This window comes from Callithrix jacchus, chromosome X (genome assembly GCF_049354715.1).
Source record: "Callithrix jacchus isolate 240 chromosome X, calJac240_pri, whole genome shotgun sequence".
NCBI classification, from domain to species: Eukaryota; Metazoa; Chordata; class Mammalia; order Primates; family Cebidae; genus Callithrix; species Callithrix jacchus.
In genome coordinates this window covers 41,542,406-41,558,140 of record NC_133524.1, presented here as the reverse complement: position 1 = coordinate 41,558,140, position 15,735 = coordinate 41,542,406, and the positions used below count along the sequence as shown (strand labels likewise).

Below are 15,735 nucleotides of genomic sequence, written 5' to 3'. Positions count from 1 at the left end.
TTTCCCTACTTTACTATCGAATACTAGCACTTATTCCTTTTAACTATATTTTTGTACCAACTTTTCTTCATGCCTCCTTACCCCTTCCCTGCTTCTCCTAACCACCATTCTACTCTCTACCTCCATAATATCTACTTTTTTAGCTCCCACATGTGAGAGAATGTACAATGTTTGTCTTTCTGTGCCTGGCTTATTTCATTTAACATGATGACCTTCACTTCCATACATGCTCTTGCAAATGGCAGGCTTTCATTCTTTTTTATGGCTGAATAGTATTCCATTGCATATATTTACCGTATTTTCTTTATCCATAAACTGTTGATGGACACGGGTTGATTCTGTATCTTGGCTATTGTTAATAATGCTGCAGTAAATGTGGGAGTGCAGGTATCGTTTTGGTATGCTGATTTCCTTTCTCTTGGTTAGATACTCAGCAGTGGAATTCCTGGATCATATGGCAATTCTATTTTTAGTTGTTAGTGGGTTTTTTTTGTTTGTTTGTTTTGAGACAAGGTCTCTTTCTGTCACCCAGACTAGAGTGCAATGGCACAGTCACGGCTCTTTGCAGCCTCAACCTCCTGGGCTCAAGTGATCCTCTCTATTAGCTGTGACCATAGGCATGCACCAATATGCCAGGCTAATTTTTTTGTTTTTTTAATTTGTTGTAGAGACAGGGTCTCCCTATGTTATCCAGGCTGGGATTACATATGTGAGCCACCACACACAGCCTATTTTTAGTTTTTTGTTTGAGGAATCTCCATACTGTTCTCTGTAGTAGCCATAGTCACGTGGTCCTCAACAGTGTATGAGGGTTCCCCTTCCTCCACATCCTCACAAGCATCTGCTATTTTTTGTGTTTTTAATAATAGTCATTTTAACTGGGGTAAGATGATATTTCATTGTGTTTTGATTTACATTTTCTTGATGATTAGTAATGTTGCATTTTTTCATATACCTTTTGGCCATTTGTATGTCTTCTTTTGAGAAATGTCTATTCAGGTATTTTGCTCATTTTTTAAGTGGAGTTATTTGGTTTTATTTTGCTATTGAGTTGAGTTCCTTATGTGTTCTGGACATTAATCCCTTGTCAGGTGGATATTTTGCAGAATTTTCTACCATTCTGTGGGTTGTCTCTTCACACTGTTGATTATTTCTTCTGCTGTGTAGAAACTTTTTAGCTTGATGTAATCTCTTTTGTCTGTTTTTGCTTTTGTTGCCTGTCTTTTTTTTTTTTTTTTTTAAATCAGTCTCACTCTGTGGCCCAGGCTGGAGTGCAGTGATGTGATCTTGGCTCACTGCAACCTTCGCCTCCCAGGTTCAAGTGATTCCCCTGCCTCAGCCTCCTGAGTAGCTGGGACTACAGGCGTGTGCCACCATGCCTGGCTAATTGTTTTTGTATTTTAGTAGAGATAGGGTTTCACTGTGTTGGCCAGGATGGTCTTGATCTCTTGACCTTGTGATTTGCATGCCTCTGCCTCCTGAAGTGCTGGGATTACAGGCATGAGCCACCGTGCCTGGCCTGTTGCCTGTCAAGTTTTTAAGATCTTACCCAAAGAAATCTTTGCCCAGGCCAGTGTCTTAGAGCATTTCCCCAGTGCTTTCTTCTAATAGTTTCACAGTCCCACGTCTCATGCTTAAGCCTTTAATTCATTTTGAGTTGATTTTTGTATAGTGTGAGAGATGGGGATTCTAGTTTCGTTCTTTTGCATATGGTTATTGAGTTTTCCCATCACCATTTATTAACAAAACTCTCCTTTCCCCAATATATGTTTTTGGTGCTTTTGTGGAAAATGAGTCGGCTATGTGTGGATTTCTGGGTTCTCTATTTTGCATTAACTCTTAATACTGAGAACAACTTTATGAGATTGGAAATAGTTATCACCTCCATTTTGCAGCTGAAAAAACTGAGGCACAAAGAGGTTAAGTTTCTTGCGCAAGGTTACAGGGCTAGTAAGTAGCAGAATTAAAATGGAGAACAAAGCAGTTTAGGTCTAGGAGTTTATGCTGTTAACTCCTTCATTACCAGCCAACTCTGGAAGTGTGTAAGAGGAAAACAAATTTTATTCTACTTATTTTTGTTAACTTTGATATTATGTTTGTGTAATGTTAAGGATGTAGAAATGAGTTAGGAAGCTTTTAAAGTGACAGAAAATTATTGCTCTTAATGTTAAATACAAATGTATTAAATATTTCTTCTTCAAAATAGTAGAGAATGTTTGAAGAACTACTTTGAAATATAGAAAACTTATTATATTAATTCCCCTTGAAGTTTACTTTGGAATTATTTAACAATATATAGTGTGAAAAGCAGATCATTTTCAGGGGAGCTTAATACATTTATCCTTTACTTTAAAGATGATCTCAAGTTTTTTAGATCAGCAAGCCATCCTGTTTGTGGACACTGCTGATCGCCTGGCCTCATTAGCTAGAGATGCTCTGGTCCATGCACGCCTGCCTAGTTTTGCCATCCCATATGCCATTGATGTACTGACTACTGGATCTTACCCACGGCTGCCAACCTGCATTAGGGTAAGTGCTTTGCCCCCATGTTACTAAAAACTAAAGGTTTTAGCATTGGATTGGATTGTATTAAGTAGCCCAGCAAAAACCATACTGTTAAAACAAACAGTACATATAGTTCACTTTTTTCTCTGTAACTAAAGTTGTGGTTTTTCAAATAAGTTGAGACCAGAATGTGAGTAGATATAAAAATGGGTGAAGGTTTTATTTTTTTCCCCCAGGGGTGAGCAGATGTACAAACATAGCAACATCTATTTAAGTTGTGAAAATGCTACATGCTAGTTGCTTTTTAAAAGTGCTTTAAACTTATTGTTTTGGTAGTTTACTGACTTGGTGCCACATTGTATTTTTTACTTGTAAGAACTTGTGGCAGTTATCAAGTGATATTAAGTTGGTTCATAAATAGAGCATAAAGGAGGTTATGTCGTATTATGATCTCAGATAAATGACTGGAATCATTGTTGCTCTACTGTATGATAGTAATGGCCATCGTTATTGGATGTAGACTGCAGAAATGAGTGTTGAGATTCTCTTGGGTAAAGTACGAAAACACTGTATAAAGACAGGCAAAGGTAAAAAAAAATTATCCCTTTTTGTACATTATTTAAAAATCACTTAAATTTTTTTTCAGGATAAAATTATTCCTCCAGACCCAATTACCAAAATTGAAAAGCAAGCCACACTCCATCAGCTGAATCAGATTCTTAGACATCGGCTTGTAACCACAGATCTTCCTCCTCAGTTAGCAAATCTTACAGTTGGTATGTACCTGAAATTTCTTTTTTTAAGAGTTGATGGCCAGGTGTGGTGGCTCATGCCTGTAATCTCAGCCCTTTGGGGGGCGGAGGCAGGCAGATCACTTGAGGTCAGGAGTTTGAGACCAGCCTGGCCAACATGGTGAAACTGTGTCTCTACTAAAAATACAAAAATTAGCCAGGTGTGGTGGCACACACCTGTAATCCCAGCTAATTGGGTGGCCAAGGCACGAGAATTGCTTGAACCTGGGAGGCAGAGGTTGCAGTGAGCCAAGCTTGCACCACTGTACTCCAGTCTAAGTGACAGAATTTACATTTTAGAATATTTTCTTAAACAGCTTTTTTAGTTTTATTCAAATAAATAGCATTATGAAAATTCAACTCACAATTTTGTGGTGTTTGATTCTATAACTTGTCAGCCATGTCATTTCTCTTTACTACCTAGAAATACAGTGCTGGTATTTGCAACTTGGGAGTGGGACTGGAAAGAGAGAAGAGTTCCCAGAGTTGAGCCTCAAGAAAATATTGTTCATTTATGTTAGAAGAGTTGCCTTTCATTTCTTGACCTGGAAGCTGGTTACTTCTTAAGGAACCATTGAATTGTTTGAACGCTTATGAAAGAACCTTCAATCTATTTAAAAATTTTTTATAAGTAAGACTGAAAGTTCTAGGTCAAGAGGAGGATTCTCATTTTCTTGTAAAGTATACTTCTTTTTCTTCACCTTTTTCTTCTAAAAGCAAATGGCCGGGTGAAGTTTCGTGTTGAAGGAGAATTTGAAGCCACCTTGACCGTGATGGGAGATGACCCTGATGTTCCATGGCGTCTTCTCAAGCTAGAAATTCTAGTTGAGGATAAGGAAACAGGAGGTAAATCATAAGTAGTGATTTAAATCATAAATATTAATTTAAAAGTTTGATATTTTTATATTATTGAAATATTCCTGGCTGGGAACGATGGCTCTTGCTTGTAATCCCACCACTTTGGGAGGCTGAGGCAGGTGGATCACTTGAGCTCAGGAGTTTGAGACCAGCCTGGGCAATATAGCAAGACTCCATCTCTACAAAAAATTTAAAAATTAGCTGGGCGTGGTGGTATGCTCCTGTAGTCCCAGCTACTTGGGAGGCTAAAGTGGGAGGTGGGAGGATCACCTGAGCCTAGGGAGGTTGAGACTGCGGTGAGCCATGATCATGCCGCTGCTCTCTAGCCTGGGTGACAGAGCAAGATCCTGTCTCAAATATACATATATATGTGTGTGTGTATATGTGTATATATATATATACATATAAGGAATATATATATATATTCCTTCAGAATAATAAATGTGTGTAGCAATTTATCCTGTAATATGAAGCAAGTTTTATAATTGTAACTACCTATTGACCATGGAAGTTTCAGTGTTTCTCAGAGTGTAGTGTTGTCTAGTTTCTGTAGATAATTTCAGGTTTTTTTTTAAAAAAAATTCGTTGTTATTATGTGCTTACTTAGTTGGTACAGTGACACACTTGTACACCTCTTTGATTAACCACCTTCTTTTCTCCTGCCAATGGAAGATGGGCGAGCTTTGGTTCACAGCATGCAAATCAACTTCATCCATCAGCTGGTGCAGTCTAGGCTCTTTGCTGATGAGAAACCTCTTCAGGATATGTACAACTGCCTACGTATCCTTCTGAAATTTGAGACATGTATTTGTAAGGATTTTGTGGTACTTACATTTTTCATTTGTCCTTAATCTTGAACTGTAGCAGCCTACATTCCTTGCCCCCATCTCCCCTGCCCTTTTTGGGTACAAATAGGGCTAGAGAACTGGCCATTATGAAGAATAGTAATATGTCTGTAATAAACCACATTTAAAATTTTACTGTTGACTTTGCAGGTAAAAACAAAAAGTGATTAGTTAAAAATAGTATTGTTTGAGGCTGGGCACGGTGGCTCACACCTGTAATCCCAGCACTTTGAGAGGCTGAGGTGGGTGGATCACTTGAGGTCAGGAGTTTGAGACCTGCCTGGCCAACATGGTGAAACACCGTCTCTACTAAAAAAAAAAAAAAAAAGAAATTAGCCTGGTGTGGTGGTGGGCACCTGTAATCCCAGCTTCTACGAAGGCTGAGACAGGAGAATTGCTTGAACCCAGGAAACGGAGGTTGCAGTGAGCCGAGATCATGCCACTGCATTCCAGCCTGGGCGACAGAGCAAGACTCTGTCTCAGAAAAAAAAAAAAAAGTACCGTTTGATGAAAAAAATAGTACTATTTGGTCAATCCATGTTCTCTAAACTATGATGAATTAAGACACAACCCAGACCTTATGGTTTTATATTGGTTCAAAATTAAATATAAAACCTTTTTCTGAAATTATTCTGTAAATTATAACAACTTTTTAGGATGAGCCATTGGAGAAATATTTCAGAAATTTTCTTCGTAGACAGTTTTTCAAAACCAGAGCTTTCCTTAAATCAAGTTTGCCTATACTTGATTGACTGTTGGCATAACATATTAAATTTACTTAACAACACCTATCAGACTCTTTCTGTTTATCACTTCAGTTAGAAGTCTTACATTCCCAAACTCTAATGTTAATCCGAGAACGGTGGGGAGACCTTGTGCAGGTGGAAAGATATCATGCTGGAAAGTGCCTCTCCCTCTCAGTTTGGAAGTAAGTAAAATTAGTTCTGATGGGTTCGTGCTATGACTGTAAATGCTTTTTACTTCTCTTTTTCTCTCATACATCTGATTAAATACACAGTTTACCCTTGAACAACACAAGCTTGAATTGTGTGGGTCCACTTATATGCAGATCAATTTGCAAAATGTGAAACTTGTGTATAGGGCCAACCTTCCCTATAAGTGAGTTCTGCTGGATGACTGCAGGACTGACTGCTGGATGTGAGTATGTGTGGATTTTGATATTAGGGCAGGAATCCTGGAGCCAGTCTCCCAGGTATACCGAGGAATGACTGTATACCAATAGCTCTGTACCTCTAGTAACATGCTTTTGTGTAGTAAGGTCCCATACATAGTATTATGTAGACCACATAGGACATCCATAATTGACACCTGTCTTAGAACATGTTTTAAATGCATAGACATTTACCTATTTATACTAAGATTTACTATTCTTAAAAAGTTTGAGAGATTAGTTTATGCTGGGCTTATACCAAATTTCTAAAAGACCATTAGGTTAGATTGTTGGGTATCATCTTTTAAAACATGCATGCTTAAGTTTTCCACTTTGAATTGTGCCTGTTAAAAACTTTTCTTTGGGAGAAAATTGGTACTGGGCTGTTTCCGACTCTCAGTTCCCTGTTTGTACTTTACTTTATTCCTATTTTTCTCCTCACCCCTGCATCTTATTATCCCAAATACTCCCATTTTCTGTAAAGGAATAAGAGGTGAATAGATACCACTTAGAAGACAGCTAGTTTTGTTTTGGGGTTCTTTTTCATGTGTGTATATGTCTTATTTTAAAATTCTGTGTACTTTTCTTAATGTAATAAATCAAATGTTGTATTTGATTACAGAATAGCTATCTTCTCATTGTTAATTTATTCCCTCCACAAACACTGAGGGCCTGCCATATTCCGGGCTCTGGCTAAACTGTCTCTATTTTATTCTGGAAGTTGACAGGCTGTGTTGAAAAAAATTCTTCATTTCTTTTTTTTTCTTTAGTCAACAGGTTCTTGGAAGAAAAACTGGAACAGCATCTGTTCACAAAGTTACAATTAAAATTGATGAGAATGATGTCTCCAAGCCTTTACAGATTTTTCATGATCCTCCTTTGCCAGCTTCTGATTCCAAATTAGTAGAAAGAGCCATGAAGGTAAAAGATCTCAATATATTTTAATATTGGTTTAAATGAATGTATCTTGCCATTTATACTTAAACTTTTAGCACAAATTTTTAAAAATACCTAATTATTTCTAAAACCCTTCAAGAAACTTATTTCGAGTAAATGTTACTTTCTTACATTTGTTGGTTTTTTAAAAACATCTGATACCATAATGTATAATTTTTAATATATCCTTTCATAGTTTATAATTTAGATCAGATACCATTTTAATTTTAAGATCTGGCATTTGAGCACCATGATAACTGATTTGTAGTATCTTCGCCTATACTTATCAAAATGTTAACTATAGTTTTTAAGCTATCAATACTATATAAGTTAATTTTTAACTCAATACCATATTAGTTAATTTTTAACTTTAAGTTTGCTTTCTTTTAGTGGCTAATCAATGTGATTTCAAAAGGAAATATTTTGAAGCACAGTAATCTACTCTTGGGCTTTTAAATTAAAAACTTTTAAATTGCACATATGATTTTGTTGTTCTTATTTATGCAGATTGACCACTTATCAATAGAAAAACTCCTGATTGACAGTGTCCATGCAAGAGCTCATCAGAAGCTCCAAGAACTGAAGGCCATTCTTAGAGGCTTCAATGCCAATGAAAACTGTAGGTTTTTTTAAATTGACATTTGTTTTTCTTTTGTTTAAACTAGTATCCGGTTTTATTTTATGAGGATCTTAATAAGACTTTTTCCTGATATTTTGCTTTTATTGTGGAAGCTGGTATTTCTGCATTTTAACTGGTGATCTGCCAAACTTATTCTAATTTTCCTCTTATTTCTTACTTATTTAGCTTATCCTCATTTTTGAAATATTTGTGTATTGGCTTTCCTTAAAACTTTATGAAATGGGGCTGGGCATGGTGGCTCATGCCTGTAATACCAGCACTTTGGGAGTCCAAGGTGTAAGGATCACTTGGGGCCAGGAGTTCTAGACAAGCTTGGGCAAAAAATGAGACCGTGTCTCTATTTATAAATTTTTTAAAGAAAAAAGAAAAAACTTGTGAAATGCGAGCTAACATCTTAATATGAATTTTATTTTTAAGTGATAAAACTTTTTTCTAGTGATAAAACAGCATTGCAAATATTTATAATATACTAGTAAAATATGCCCCTTTGAAGTAGAATTCATCCCTTGTCTTTTTAAAAAAGTTTTTAAAATTGTTAATACATTAACAGAGTTCAAATAAGAAATGCAGATATGTGGACATAGTGAAAAATCTTCCAAGTTTAATTACCTAGTAAGTGTATTCAGAGCTTTGAGGGAAAGTCATTTAGAAAAGTAAACCCTTTCATTCTAGGAATATAGTTTCACAACATCATAATGCGTGTATTTACTATCCCTGCCCCAATTGTTTTTGGCCATAATTACCTTGGGCCCACAGTGCACAGTCATTAATTAAGTGGGATGACGTAAGTGAAGTGCCTTATAAGTAGGAAGTCTTAATAGTGCTAGTAGCAAAGATACTGCCTTTTGTCATCACAGAGCCCACCTGCTCAATCCATTATACTTAAAAAAGCAGCTTCTTAAGTATATGCTAGTAACTCTGGATTAAAACCACTTTGACAGAAATAGATTAAAAAAAAAAAAACACTACCTGAAGGAAAGACAGAAAGTCAGAAGAATAAATGTGTATTTAGAATACATACTCCTTCTAGGAAAGTGAAAATATAGAGGTGAAAAAGGGGATCTAAGATAAGTCAAACCATTAGCTTATATTTTTAAAGAGACTAAGTGGAGGAGCAGCCTAACTTAACAAAAATGCAAATATGGGCCTTAAAAAAAGAAATAAAGGATATATCAGAAATCTTGTGAATGTATTGGTTAAATGTATATTGGGGGTGCCTATCCATTAGCCCTATCAGAGTTTAACATTAACATCATCAGTACTTCATTATCTTAATTTAATTAAAACCTTCAGTATAAGGCCCTCCCCTTTAATCCCTCAAGCAAAGATGTTAAATACAGACCTAAGAATTATGATTGGAAAGTATAATTGAAACTTTCATTAGAGTTAGAAAGGCTTCTAACCACCGCCCCCTTTTGTTCTTTTTTAACAGCTTTATTGAGATATAATTCATACATAATTATTAAATTCAGTGGTTTTTACTAAAAGAGTTGTGTAACTATCACTACAATTGGATTTTCGAACATTTTATTTTATTTACTTAATTTTTTTTTTGAGACAGAGTCTTGCTCTGTTGTCCAGGCTGGAGTACAGTGGCATGATTTCGGCTCACTGCAACCTGCGCCTCCTGGGTTCAAGCAGTTCTCCTGCCTCAGCCTCCCGAGAAGCTGGGATTACAGGTGCCCGCCACCATGCCTGCCTAATTTTTTGTATTTTTAGTAGAGATGGGGTTTTACCATATTGGCCAGGCTGGTCTCAAACTCCTAACCTTGTGATCTGCCTGCCTTAGCCTCCCAAAGTGCTGGGATTGCAGGTGTGAACCACCGTGCCTGGCCTGATTTTAGAACATTTTAATCATTTCAGAAAGAAACCCTATACCCATTAGTAGTCACAACCCCTCTCCCTCCCCACCTCCCTTCTGGCAATCATTAATCTACTTTCTATAGATTTGCCTATTTGGACATTTCATATAAATGGAATCCTAATGTGTGGTCTCTTCAGTATAGTTTTTAACAATTTTTTTGAGGTTCATAGCATGTTTCAGTACTTCATTCACTTAATTATTGTCAGATAATCCATTGTATGGCTATACCATCTTTTGTTTATCCATTCATCATTGATGAACATTGGGGTTGTTTTTCTTTTTTGGCTATTGTGGATAATGCTGTTACATTCATGTCCAAGTTTTTGTATGGACATAAATTTTCATTTCCCTTGGCTGTACATCTAGGAGTGTAATGGCTGTGTGTTGTGGTAACTCTGTTTAACACCACTTTACAATCTAACCAGCAATTGTGGGAAGGTTTCATTTTCTCCACATCCTCACCAATACTTGTTATTGTCTGCATTCTTTTACGTGAGGATATGCAGTTATTGCAGTAACATTCGTTGAAGACTATTTTTTCCTATTTAATTGTCTGTCTGTCTGTCTATCTGTCTATCAATCTAATCTAATCTATCTAAGTCCATGGCCTCCTGAATAGGCTGGTCTTATGCTCCTGGGCTCAAGCAGTCCTTCCATGTTGGCTTCCCAAAGTGCTGGGATTACAGGTGTGAACCACCATGCCTGGCTCTTTTGTTCTTAAAGAAGACTTTAAGTATTTTGCAATCTTAATTTTTCAAGATAGTAGAATGCTAAAATTTCATTTGTTGAGATTCCTGAAAATAGGGGGTTTGTAATCTTTTGATAGGCCCTGGTTTCCTTTAGTGTCATCTGTAAACAAGGATTAGTAAGTTAAAAAACAAAAAACTAACTGTGATTGCCAAGGGATAGTTAAATTATTTTGAAAAATAAACTCAAAGCATATGTTTACATAGGAATGGTTTTGTGTACTGTTCACCTAGGTTCTGAAGATTTCTAAAAAGCAATTTAGAGAAATCTTTAGAACCTAGCTGTAAAATTCCTTTTTGTAGAAATGTTAGAGGTCTGAGTTCAGCTCTCTGCTCTTGAGTAAGTCATTTATGCTATTTGGGCCATTCCCCTCATCTGGAATTTGAGGATATTATAGTAGTCCAGGCTCTTCCTAGATCTTCAACTCTAGTAGGAGTGTGCTATACCACTGATTTTCGAGTCCTAGGTGTTAGAGAAGGGTGCTTTAGGGACTATGAATTTGGAAGGAACGGAGCTCCTCAGTCCTGCTTTAATCAGGACAGTTCTAGAAATGAGGACTGCTAGAGGAAAAAGTCTGCTGACCCACCATTTTAGGGCATGTGCTTTAACTTTTTTTTTTTTTGAGACGGGGTTTCGCTCTTGTTACCCAGGCTGGAGTGCAATGGCGCGATCTTGGCTCACCGCAACCTCCGCCTCCTGGGTCCAGGCAATTCTCCTGCCTCAGCCTCCTGAGTAGCTGGGATTACAGGCATGCGCCACCATGCCCAGATAATTTTTTGTATTTTTAGTAGAGACGGGGTTTCACCATGTTGACCAGGGTGATCTCGATCTCTTGACCCCGTGATCCACCCGCCTCGGCCTCCCAAAGTGCTGGGATTACAGGCGTGAGCCACCGCACCTAGCCATTAACTTGTTTTTTAAATTCACATGCATGCATTTATACTCTTCGTATAGTCTTACTTGATTCTTTTTGTGATGGGTAAGCATCCTTTAGTAAGATCCTTACTGGAACCAGGGACTGCATAGTCTGTTCTTAGAATCCCTTGGTGCAGTCACCCCTAAATCAGATGGCTTTTCTTCTAACACCTAACTGGAATAACTCAAGGAAATGAGTAGCTCAGAGAACAGAGCATTTCAAGGGAAGGCTAGGGGAAGGGATACACTTCAGGTTTTGAGCAGCTCAGGTATGTGGTTTCGTGGGAGTGGGAATGGTTCAGGGGAGAGGAGACAGGGCTTTGGAGATAAGTTCAAAAAAGGCAGTGCAAGGCAGTAAAGGTAACTTGAGATACGGCCCACTTGGCAGCATTGCCTAACTCCTGAAAGCCAAGGTGCTGCTCCCTTGTGTTGTACTCTACCCTTCAGCGCTTGTAATCAGAGCATCATGATCAGTTTGGAAGCTGTGAACCACACACAGCCGTTCCTAATTGAGCTTAGTTGCTGCTCTTCACTCTTCACACTTTATATTACTGTCTGTTTGTCCATTCCTCATCTTGTTCTCAGTAAATGATAGAAATAAAAGAGGAGTTGCAGCAGCTGGGGCTGCAAAAAAAAAAAAAAAAAAAAAAAACAATAAAAAAGAAATAGGAGATATGTATATGTTCTTGCTGGAGGAAATAGCAGCAAGTCCTGTCATCTTGCACTGCTTTTAATTCCCTCTTTTTTATTTTATTTGCAAGTTTCCCCATTTTTGTATACTTAAAACCTGTTGCCTTTGAATGCTTTAGGGCATTTTGTATTTTATTTTCTATAAAGAAAAATATGGACATGGTGGTAAAAGAATATGTACATGATTTGTGTCAAAGTATTTCTTGTCTTTTGAATTGTGTTCTCTGTATTCTTCTCTGATGCCCTATTTTTCTAAGAATACTCAATTGTGATAATTAGATTGAAATTGTAGTTTTCATCCCAATTCCCAGAACTAGTTTTACTCCTTTGCCACACTTCAGAAATGGTTTTGATTTAGAGAATTCACTCCTACCCTGTCAGGAATGGTAACAATATGGAAATGTTTCAAAAATCAGCAACTCTGTTTCACATTTGTAATAACTTTTTATTATGTTAACATAGTAGGTTCAGCAAAACATCACTGATTTGAACTAATTTGTCACATTGGTCTGAATTATATGGTAAAAGAAATTTTTGTTTCTGCCCTTTTTTTCTGTTTTTTTTTTTTTTTCAGGTCAGAGTTCTGCTGGATTTGCATGTTTTAACATTTTGTATACAAATAGATATTAGATGTACAGGTTGAGTATCCCTTATCTGAAATGCTTGAGACCAGAAGTCTTTCAGATCTCAGATTTTTTTCAGGTTTTGGAATATTTGCATTTATACTTACCAGTTGAGCATCCCAAATCTGAAAATCCGAAATCCAAAATATTCCATTAAGCATTTCCTTTGAGTATCATGTCAGCACTCAGAAAATTTTGGATTTTGGAGCATTTCAAATTTTGGAGTTTAGGATGCTCAACCTGTGCTTTAAAGCAATTTATTTTCCTCTAATTAAATATGTCTTCTGCAATCTTTTATTAATTTGTTTGATAATTTATGTATACAGTACCAATGGTAATATCACCCATTTGAATTATTGAAAATTTTTAGTAAGAGGTTTTAATTGATTTCTTTGATTCAAAAGCAATATAGGTAATGTGCATTTGTTGAACACTTTGCTTTTTAAAGCACTTTTACAGCCTTGTCATTTCTTGCTCCTAACGACCTGGGGTGTGGAGGGGAAGATGTTACTGTCCTCGTTTGACAAAGTAGCAGGCAGAGGCCATGCCCGGTGAAAGGCCTGCATCACCACTCCCCTCTGCGCCTGCCACGTTACCTCTCCTTCCTGCACCTGCATCACCATTCCCCTCTGTATCTGCTTTTTTAAAAAATTTTTTTCTGTGCTGTAGCTTCAGAGGAACTTGGTAACAAGAAGGTTCCTTTTACAACACCTCAATCTGATCAGCACTTAGTGTGTTTTCAATGTTTTGCTTGTTTACTGGATTTCATTATGTCACTTGCAGAATTAAGAGAAAAGTTAATTGGGCCTGGTGGAAATACTATGAAACTCTAGATCAAGTATATTGTCAGCTTTGGGGATTTATGTTTAGCAATTGCCGATGTTCTTAGTTCATCTGTGACTTGAAATGGAGTACACAAATGACTTGAAAAAAAATAATTCTTCCTGGGTAATCTATAATGTTTATTAGTTTTTAAGTGTTTCTTTAAACACATTGGCTCTAATTGCCAGAATACCTCTTTTTTATGAGGAATGGCATTGAAAATCACGAGGCTATAGAAGATATTTCTTCTGTTTACCAACAATTTTCTTTCCATTATATGGAAAAGAAAATCCTTAAAAATTAACTTACTAGTAATTACCAAGTAAAAGTAAAACTAGAACTCAGCTCACTGATGAGATTGAATTTTCACTAGCTATTTCAACCCTCTTTAAGAAATTTTGGATTTTTATTGCTGTAGTGTTTGAGACAGGCATGTTTGTTTCAAGTCACCTTGAAAATTACATTCTCTCCTTTTTGAGCTGCTAACTGACAATACTATGGCAAATTTTGCAAAATCATGTTTTTTTGTCTAACATTTAGGATCCTTCAGTAGTTGGTTTGTTTGTAGTCACTGATTGAGAAATAATTTTTCCGGAAAATGTTCAGATATGTAATTTTTAATTCTTGATTGTTCAGCTTCCATAGAGACTGCACTCCCAGCTCTTGTTGTTCCCATCTTGGAGCCCTGTGGTAATTCAGAGTGTCTGCACATTTTTGTAGATTTGCATTCTGGAATGTTTCAATTGATGCTTTATGGACTTGGTAAGTTACTAAAACATGTAGTCATTCAATGTAAGAAAAAATATTTTAAACAAAAACAAAATAACATTTTGTTATTAGGTATCAGAAGGAATGATATATGCAGTGTTGAAAGTGGTTATGGAAACAGTAACTCTGGCTGATGTTAGTTAGCTTAAAACTTAAACACACAAAAATTAGAAAAGCAACAGGAAATGGTCTTTTAGGGATGTATGCTTATCTTAGCAGCTTAGGCTGCCATAACAAAATATCATAGACTAGGTGACTTAAACAACAGAAATTTATTTTCTCATAGTTCTGGAGGCCAGAAATTCAAGATCAAGGTGTCAGCAGATGAGGTCTCTCTAGCTTGTTATAGACAGCCACCTTCTTGCTGTGTCTTCACATGGCTGAGAGAGCAAGTTCTCTGGCATCCCTTCTTCTACGTCTACTAATCCCTTCATGAAGTCCCTACCCTCATGACCTCATCTAAACCTAATTGCTTCCCAAAGGCCCTTTCTCCAAATAACATACACTGGGGATTAGCGGTTCAATATATGGATCTGGGGGAGACGTAGTTGACTCCATAGCAGTGCTTTTCTAATTTTTTTCTATACTTTGTCCCTGTTAATCAACATCATTTTGTATCTTACTTTATTTGCTCATTATTCTATTTACTGGTATTTTCTGGTGTCATTAAAAATTCTAAGTGACTTAATTAGCAAGCTGATCTTCAGCCAATAGTTCTTGCATATGCCAGAAATCATTTGTGTTTTGTAAGTAAACATTGCAGTGGAGTTTTTTGTTTTTATGGTTTTTAAGGTTCTAAGTCTAGTAATACTGTGAATTTTAAATACTTATTATTTAAAAATACTAATTAAGTAGACTAAGAGTTTGGGAAATTAAAATATAGGCAAAGAATGAATTTATGTATTTATTAATTGTTCTTTCTGCCAGTGTATACTTGCTATTAATTAGTTGTCTTATCTATAATGCTCCCTAAATGTTAAAGAGGGAAAACAAATTAGGTTGGCTTATATCTAATGATGCATTTAGTTAAGTTTTTCTCTGATTTTAAAATAACATGATTTTCTGCCTAAAACAATAATTTTCATTTGTTTTAGGCTACCTAGCTAAAGATTTTCTTTCTCATGTAAACAATTAATTAATGAAGTGCTTTATTCTGTAGACCAGGCCACTCTGGATGACATGGAGAAGTCTGTGAATGATGATATGAAACGGATCATACCCTGGATTCAGCAACTTAAGTAAGCTTATTTATTTAGCCCAAGACTAAAAATGGAAACTTATTTTGACAGCATATATTTTCTTCTCCATCATTACTCTTGATCAGTCACTGTCCTTAAGATGTATGGCATGAAACTTCAGTGCCTTTTGGTACCTTAGAATCTAAATTCTCTTGGAATAGTTCCAAGATGGCAGTTTCTCATATCAAATTCTCCTCTAGAGCAAATATAGGTGTGAAGGACATAACACTCAACTTTCATCCCTTACCACATTTTCTTCTATATAAGCACTTTATAGATCACTTACACAATGAATTTTATTGTATTGAGTGTTCTCTGTAAT

At 36.4% G+C, this 15,735-nt stretch overlaps 1 protein-coding gene across 6 annotated transcripts in view; it reads left to right on the top strand.

Moving 5' to 3' along the window:
* MED14 (mediator complex subunit 14) overlaps positions 1-15,735 on the top strand; it is an 86,649-nt gene that overhangs the window by 17,930 nt on the left and 52,984 nt on the right. For all 6 annotated transcript variants that reach the window (XM_078363099.1, XM_078363101.1, XM_078363100.1 and 3 more), the window contains 9 exons: positions 2,356-2,529; positions 3,152-3,281; positions 4,014-4,142; positions 4,827-4,934; positions 5,795-5,927; positions 6,941-7,091; positions 7,614-7,725; positions 14,044-14,169; positions 15,335-15,413. In XM_078363099.1, coding sequence (XP_078219225.1) covers positions 2,356-2,529; positions 3,152-3,281; positions 4,014-4,142; positions 4,827-4,934; positions 5,795-5,927; positions 6,941-7,091; positions 7,614-7,725; positions 14,044-14,169; positions 15,335-15,413 — 1,142 coding nt within the window. The remainder of the gene's footprint in view (positions 1-2,355; positions 2,530-3,151; positions 3,282-4,013; positions 4,143-4,826; positions 4,935-5,794; positions 5,928-6,940; positions 7,092-7,613; positions 7,726-14,043; positions 14,170-15,334; positions 15,414-15,735) is intronic.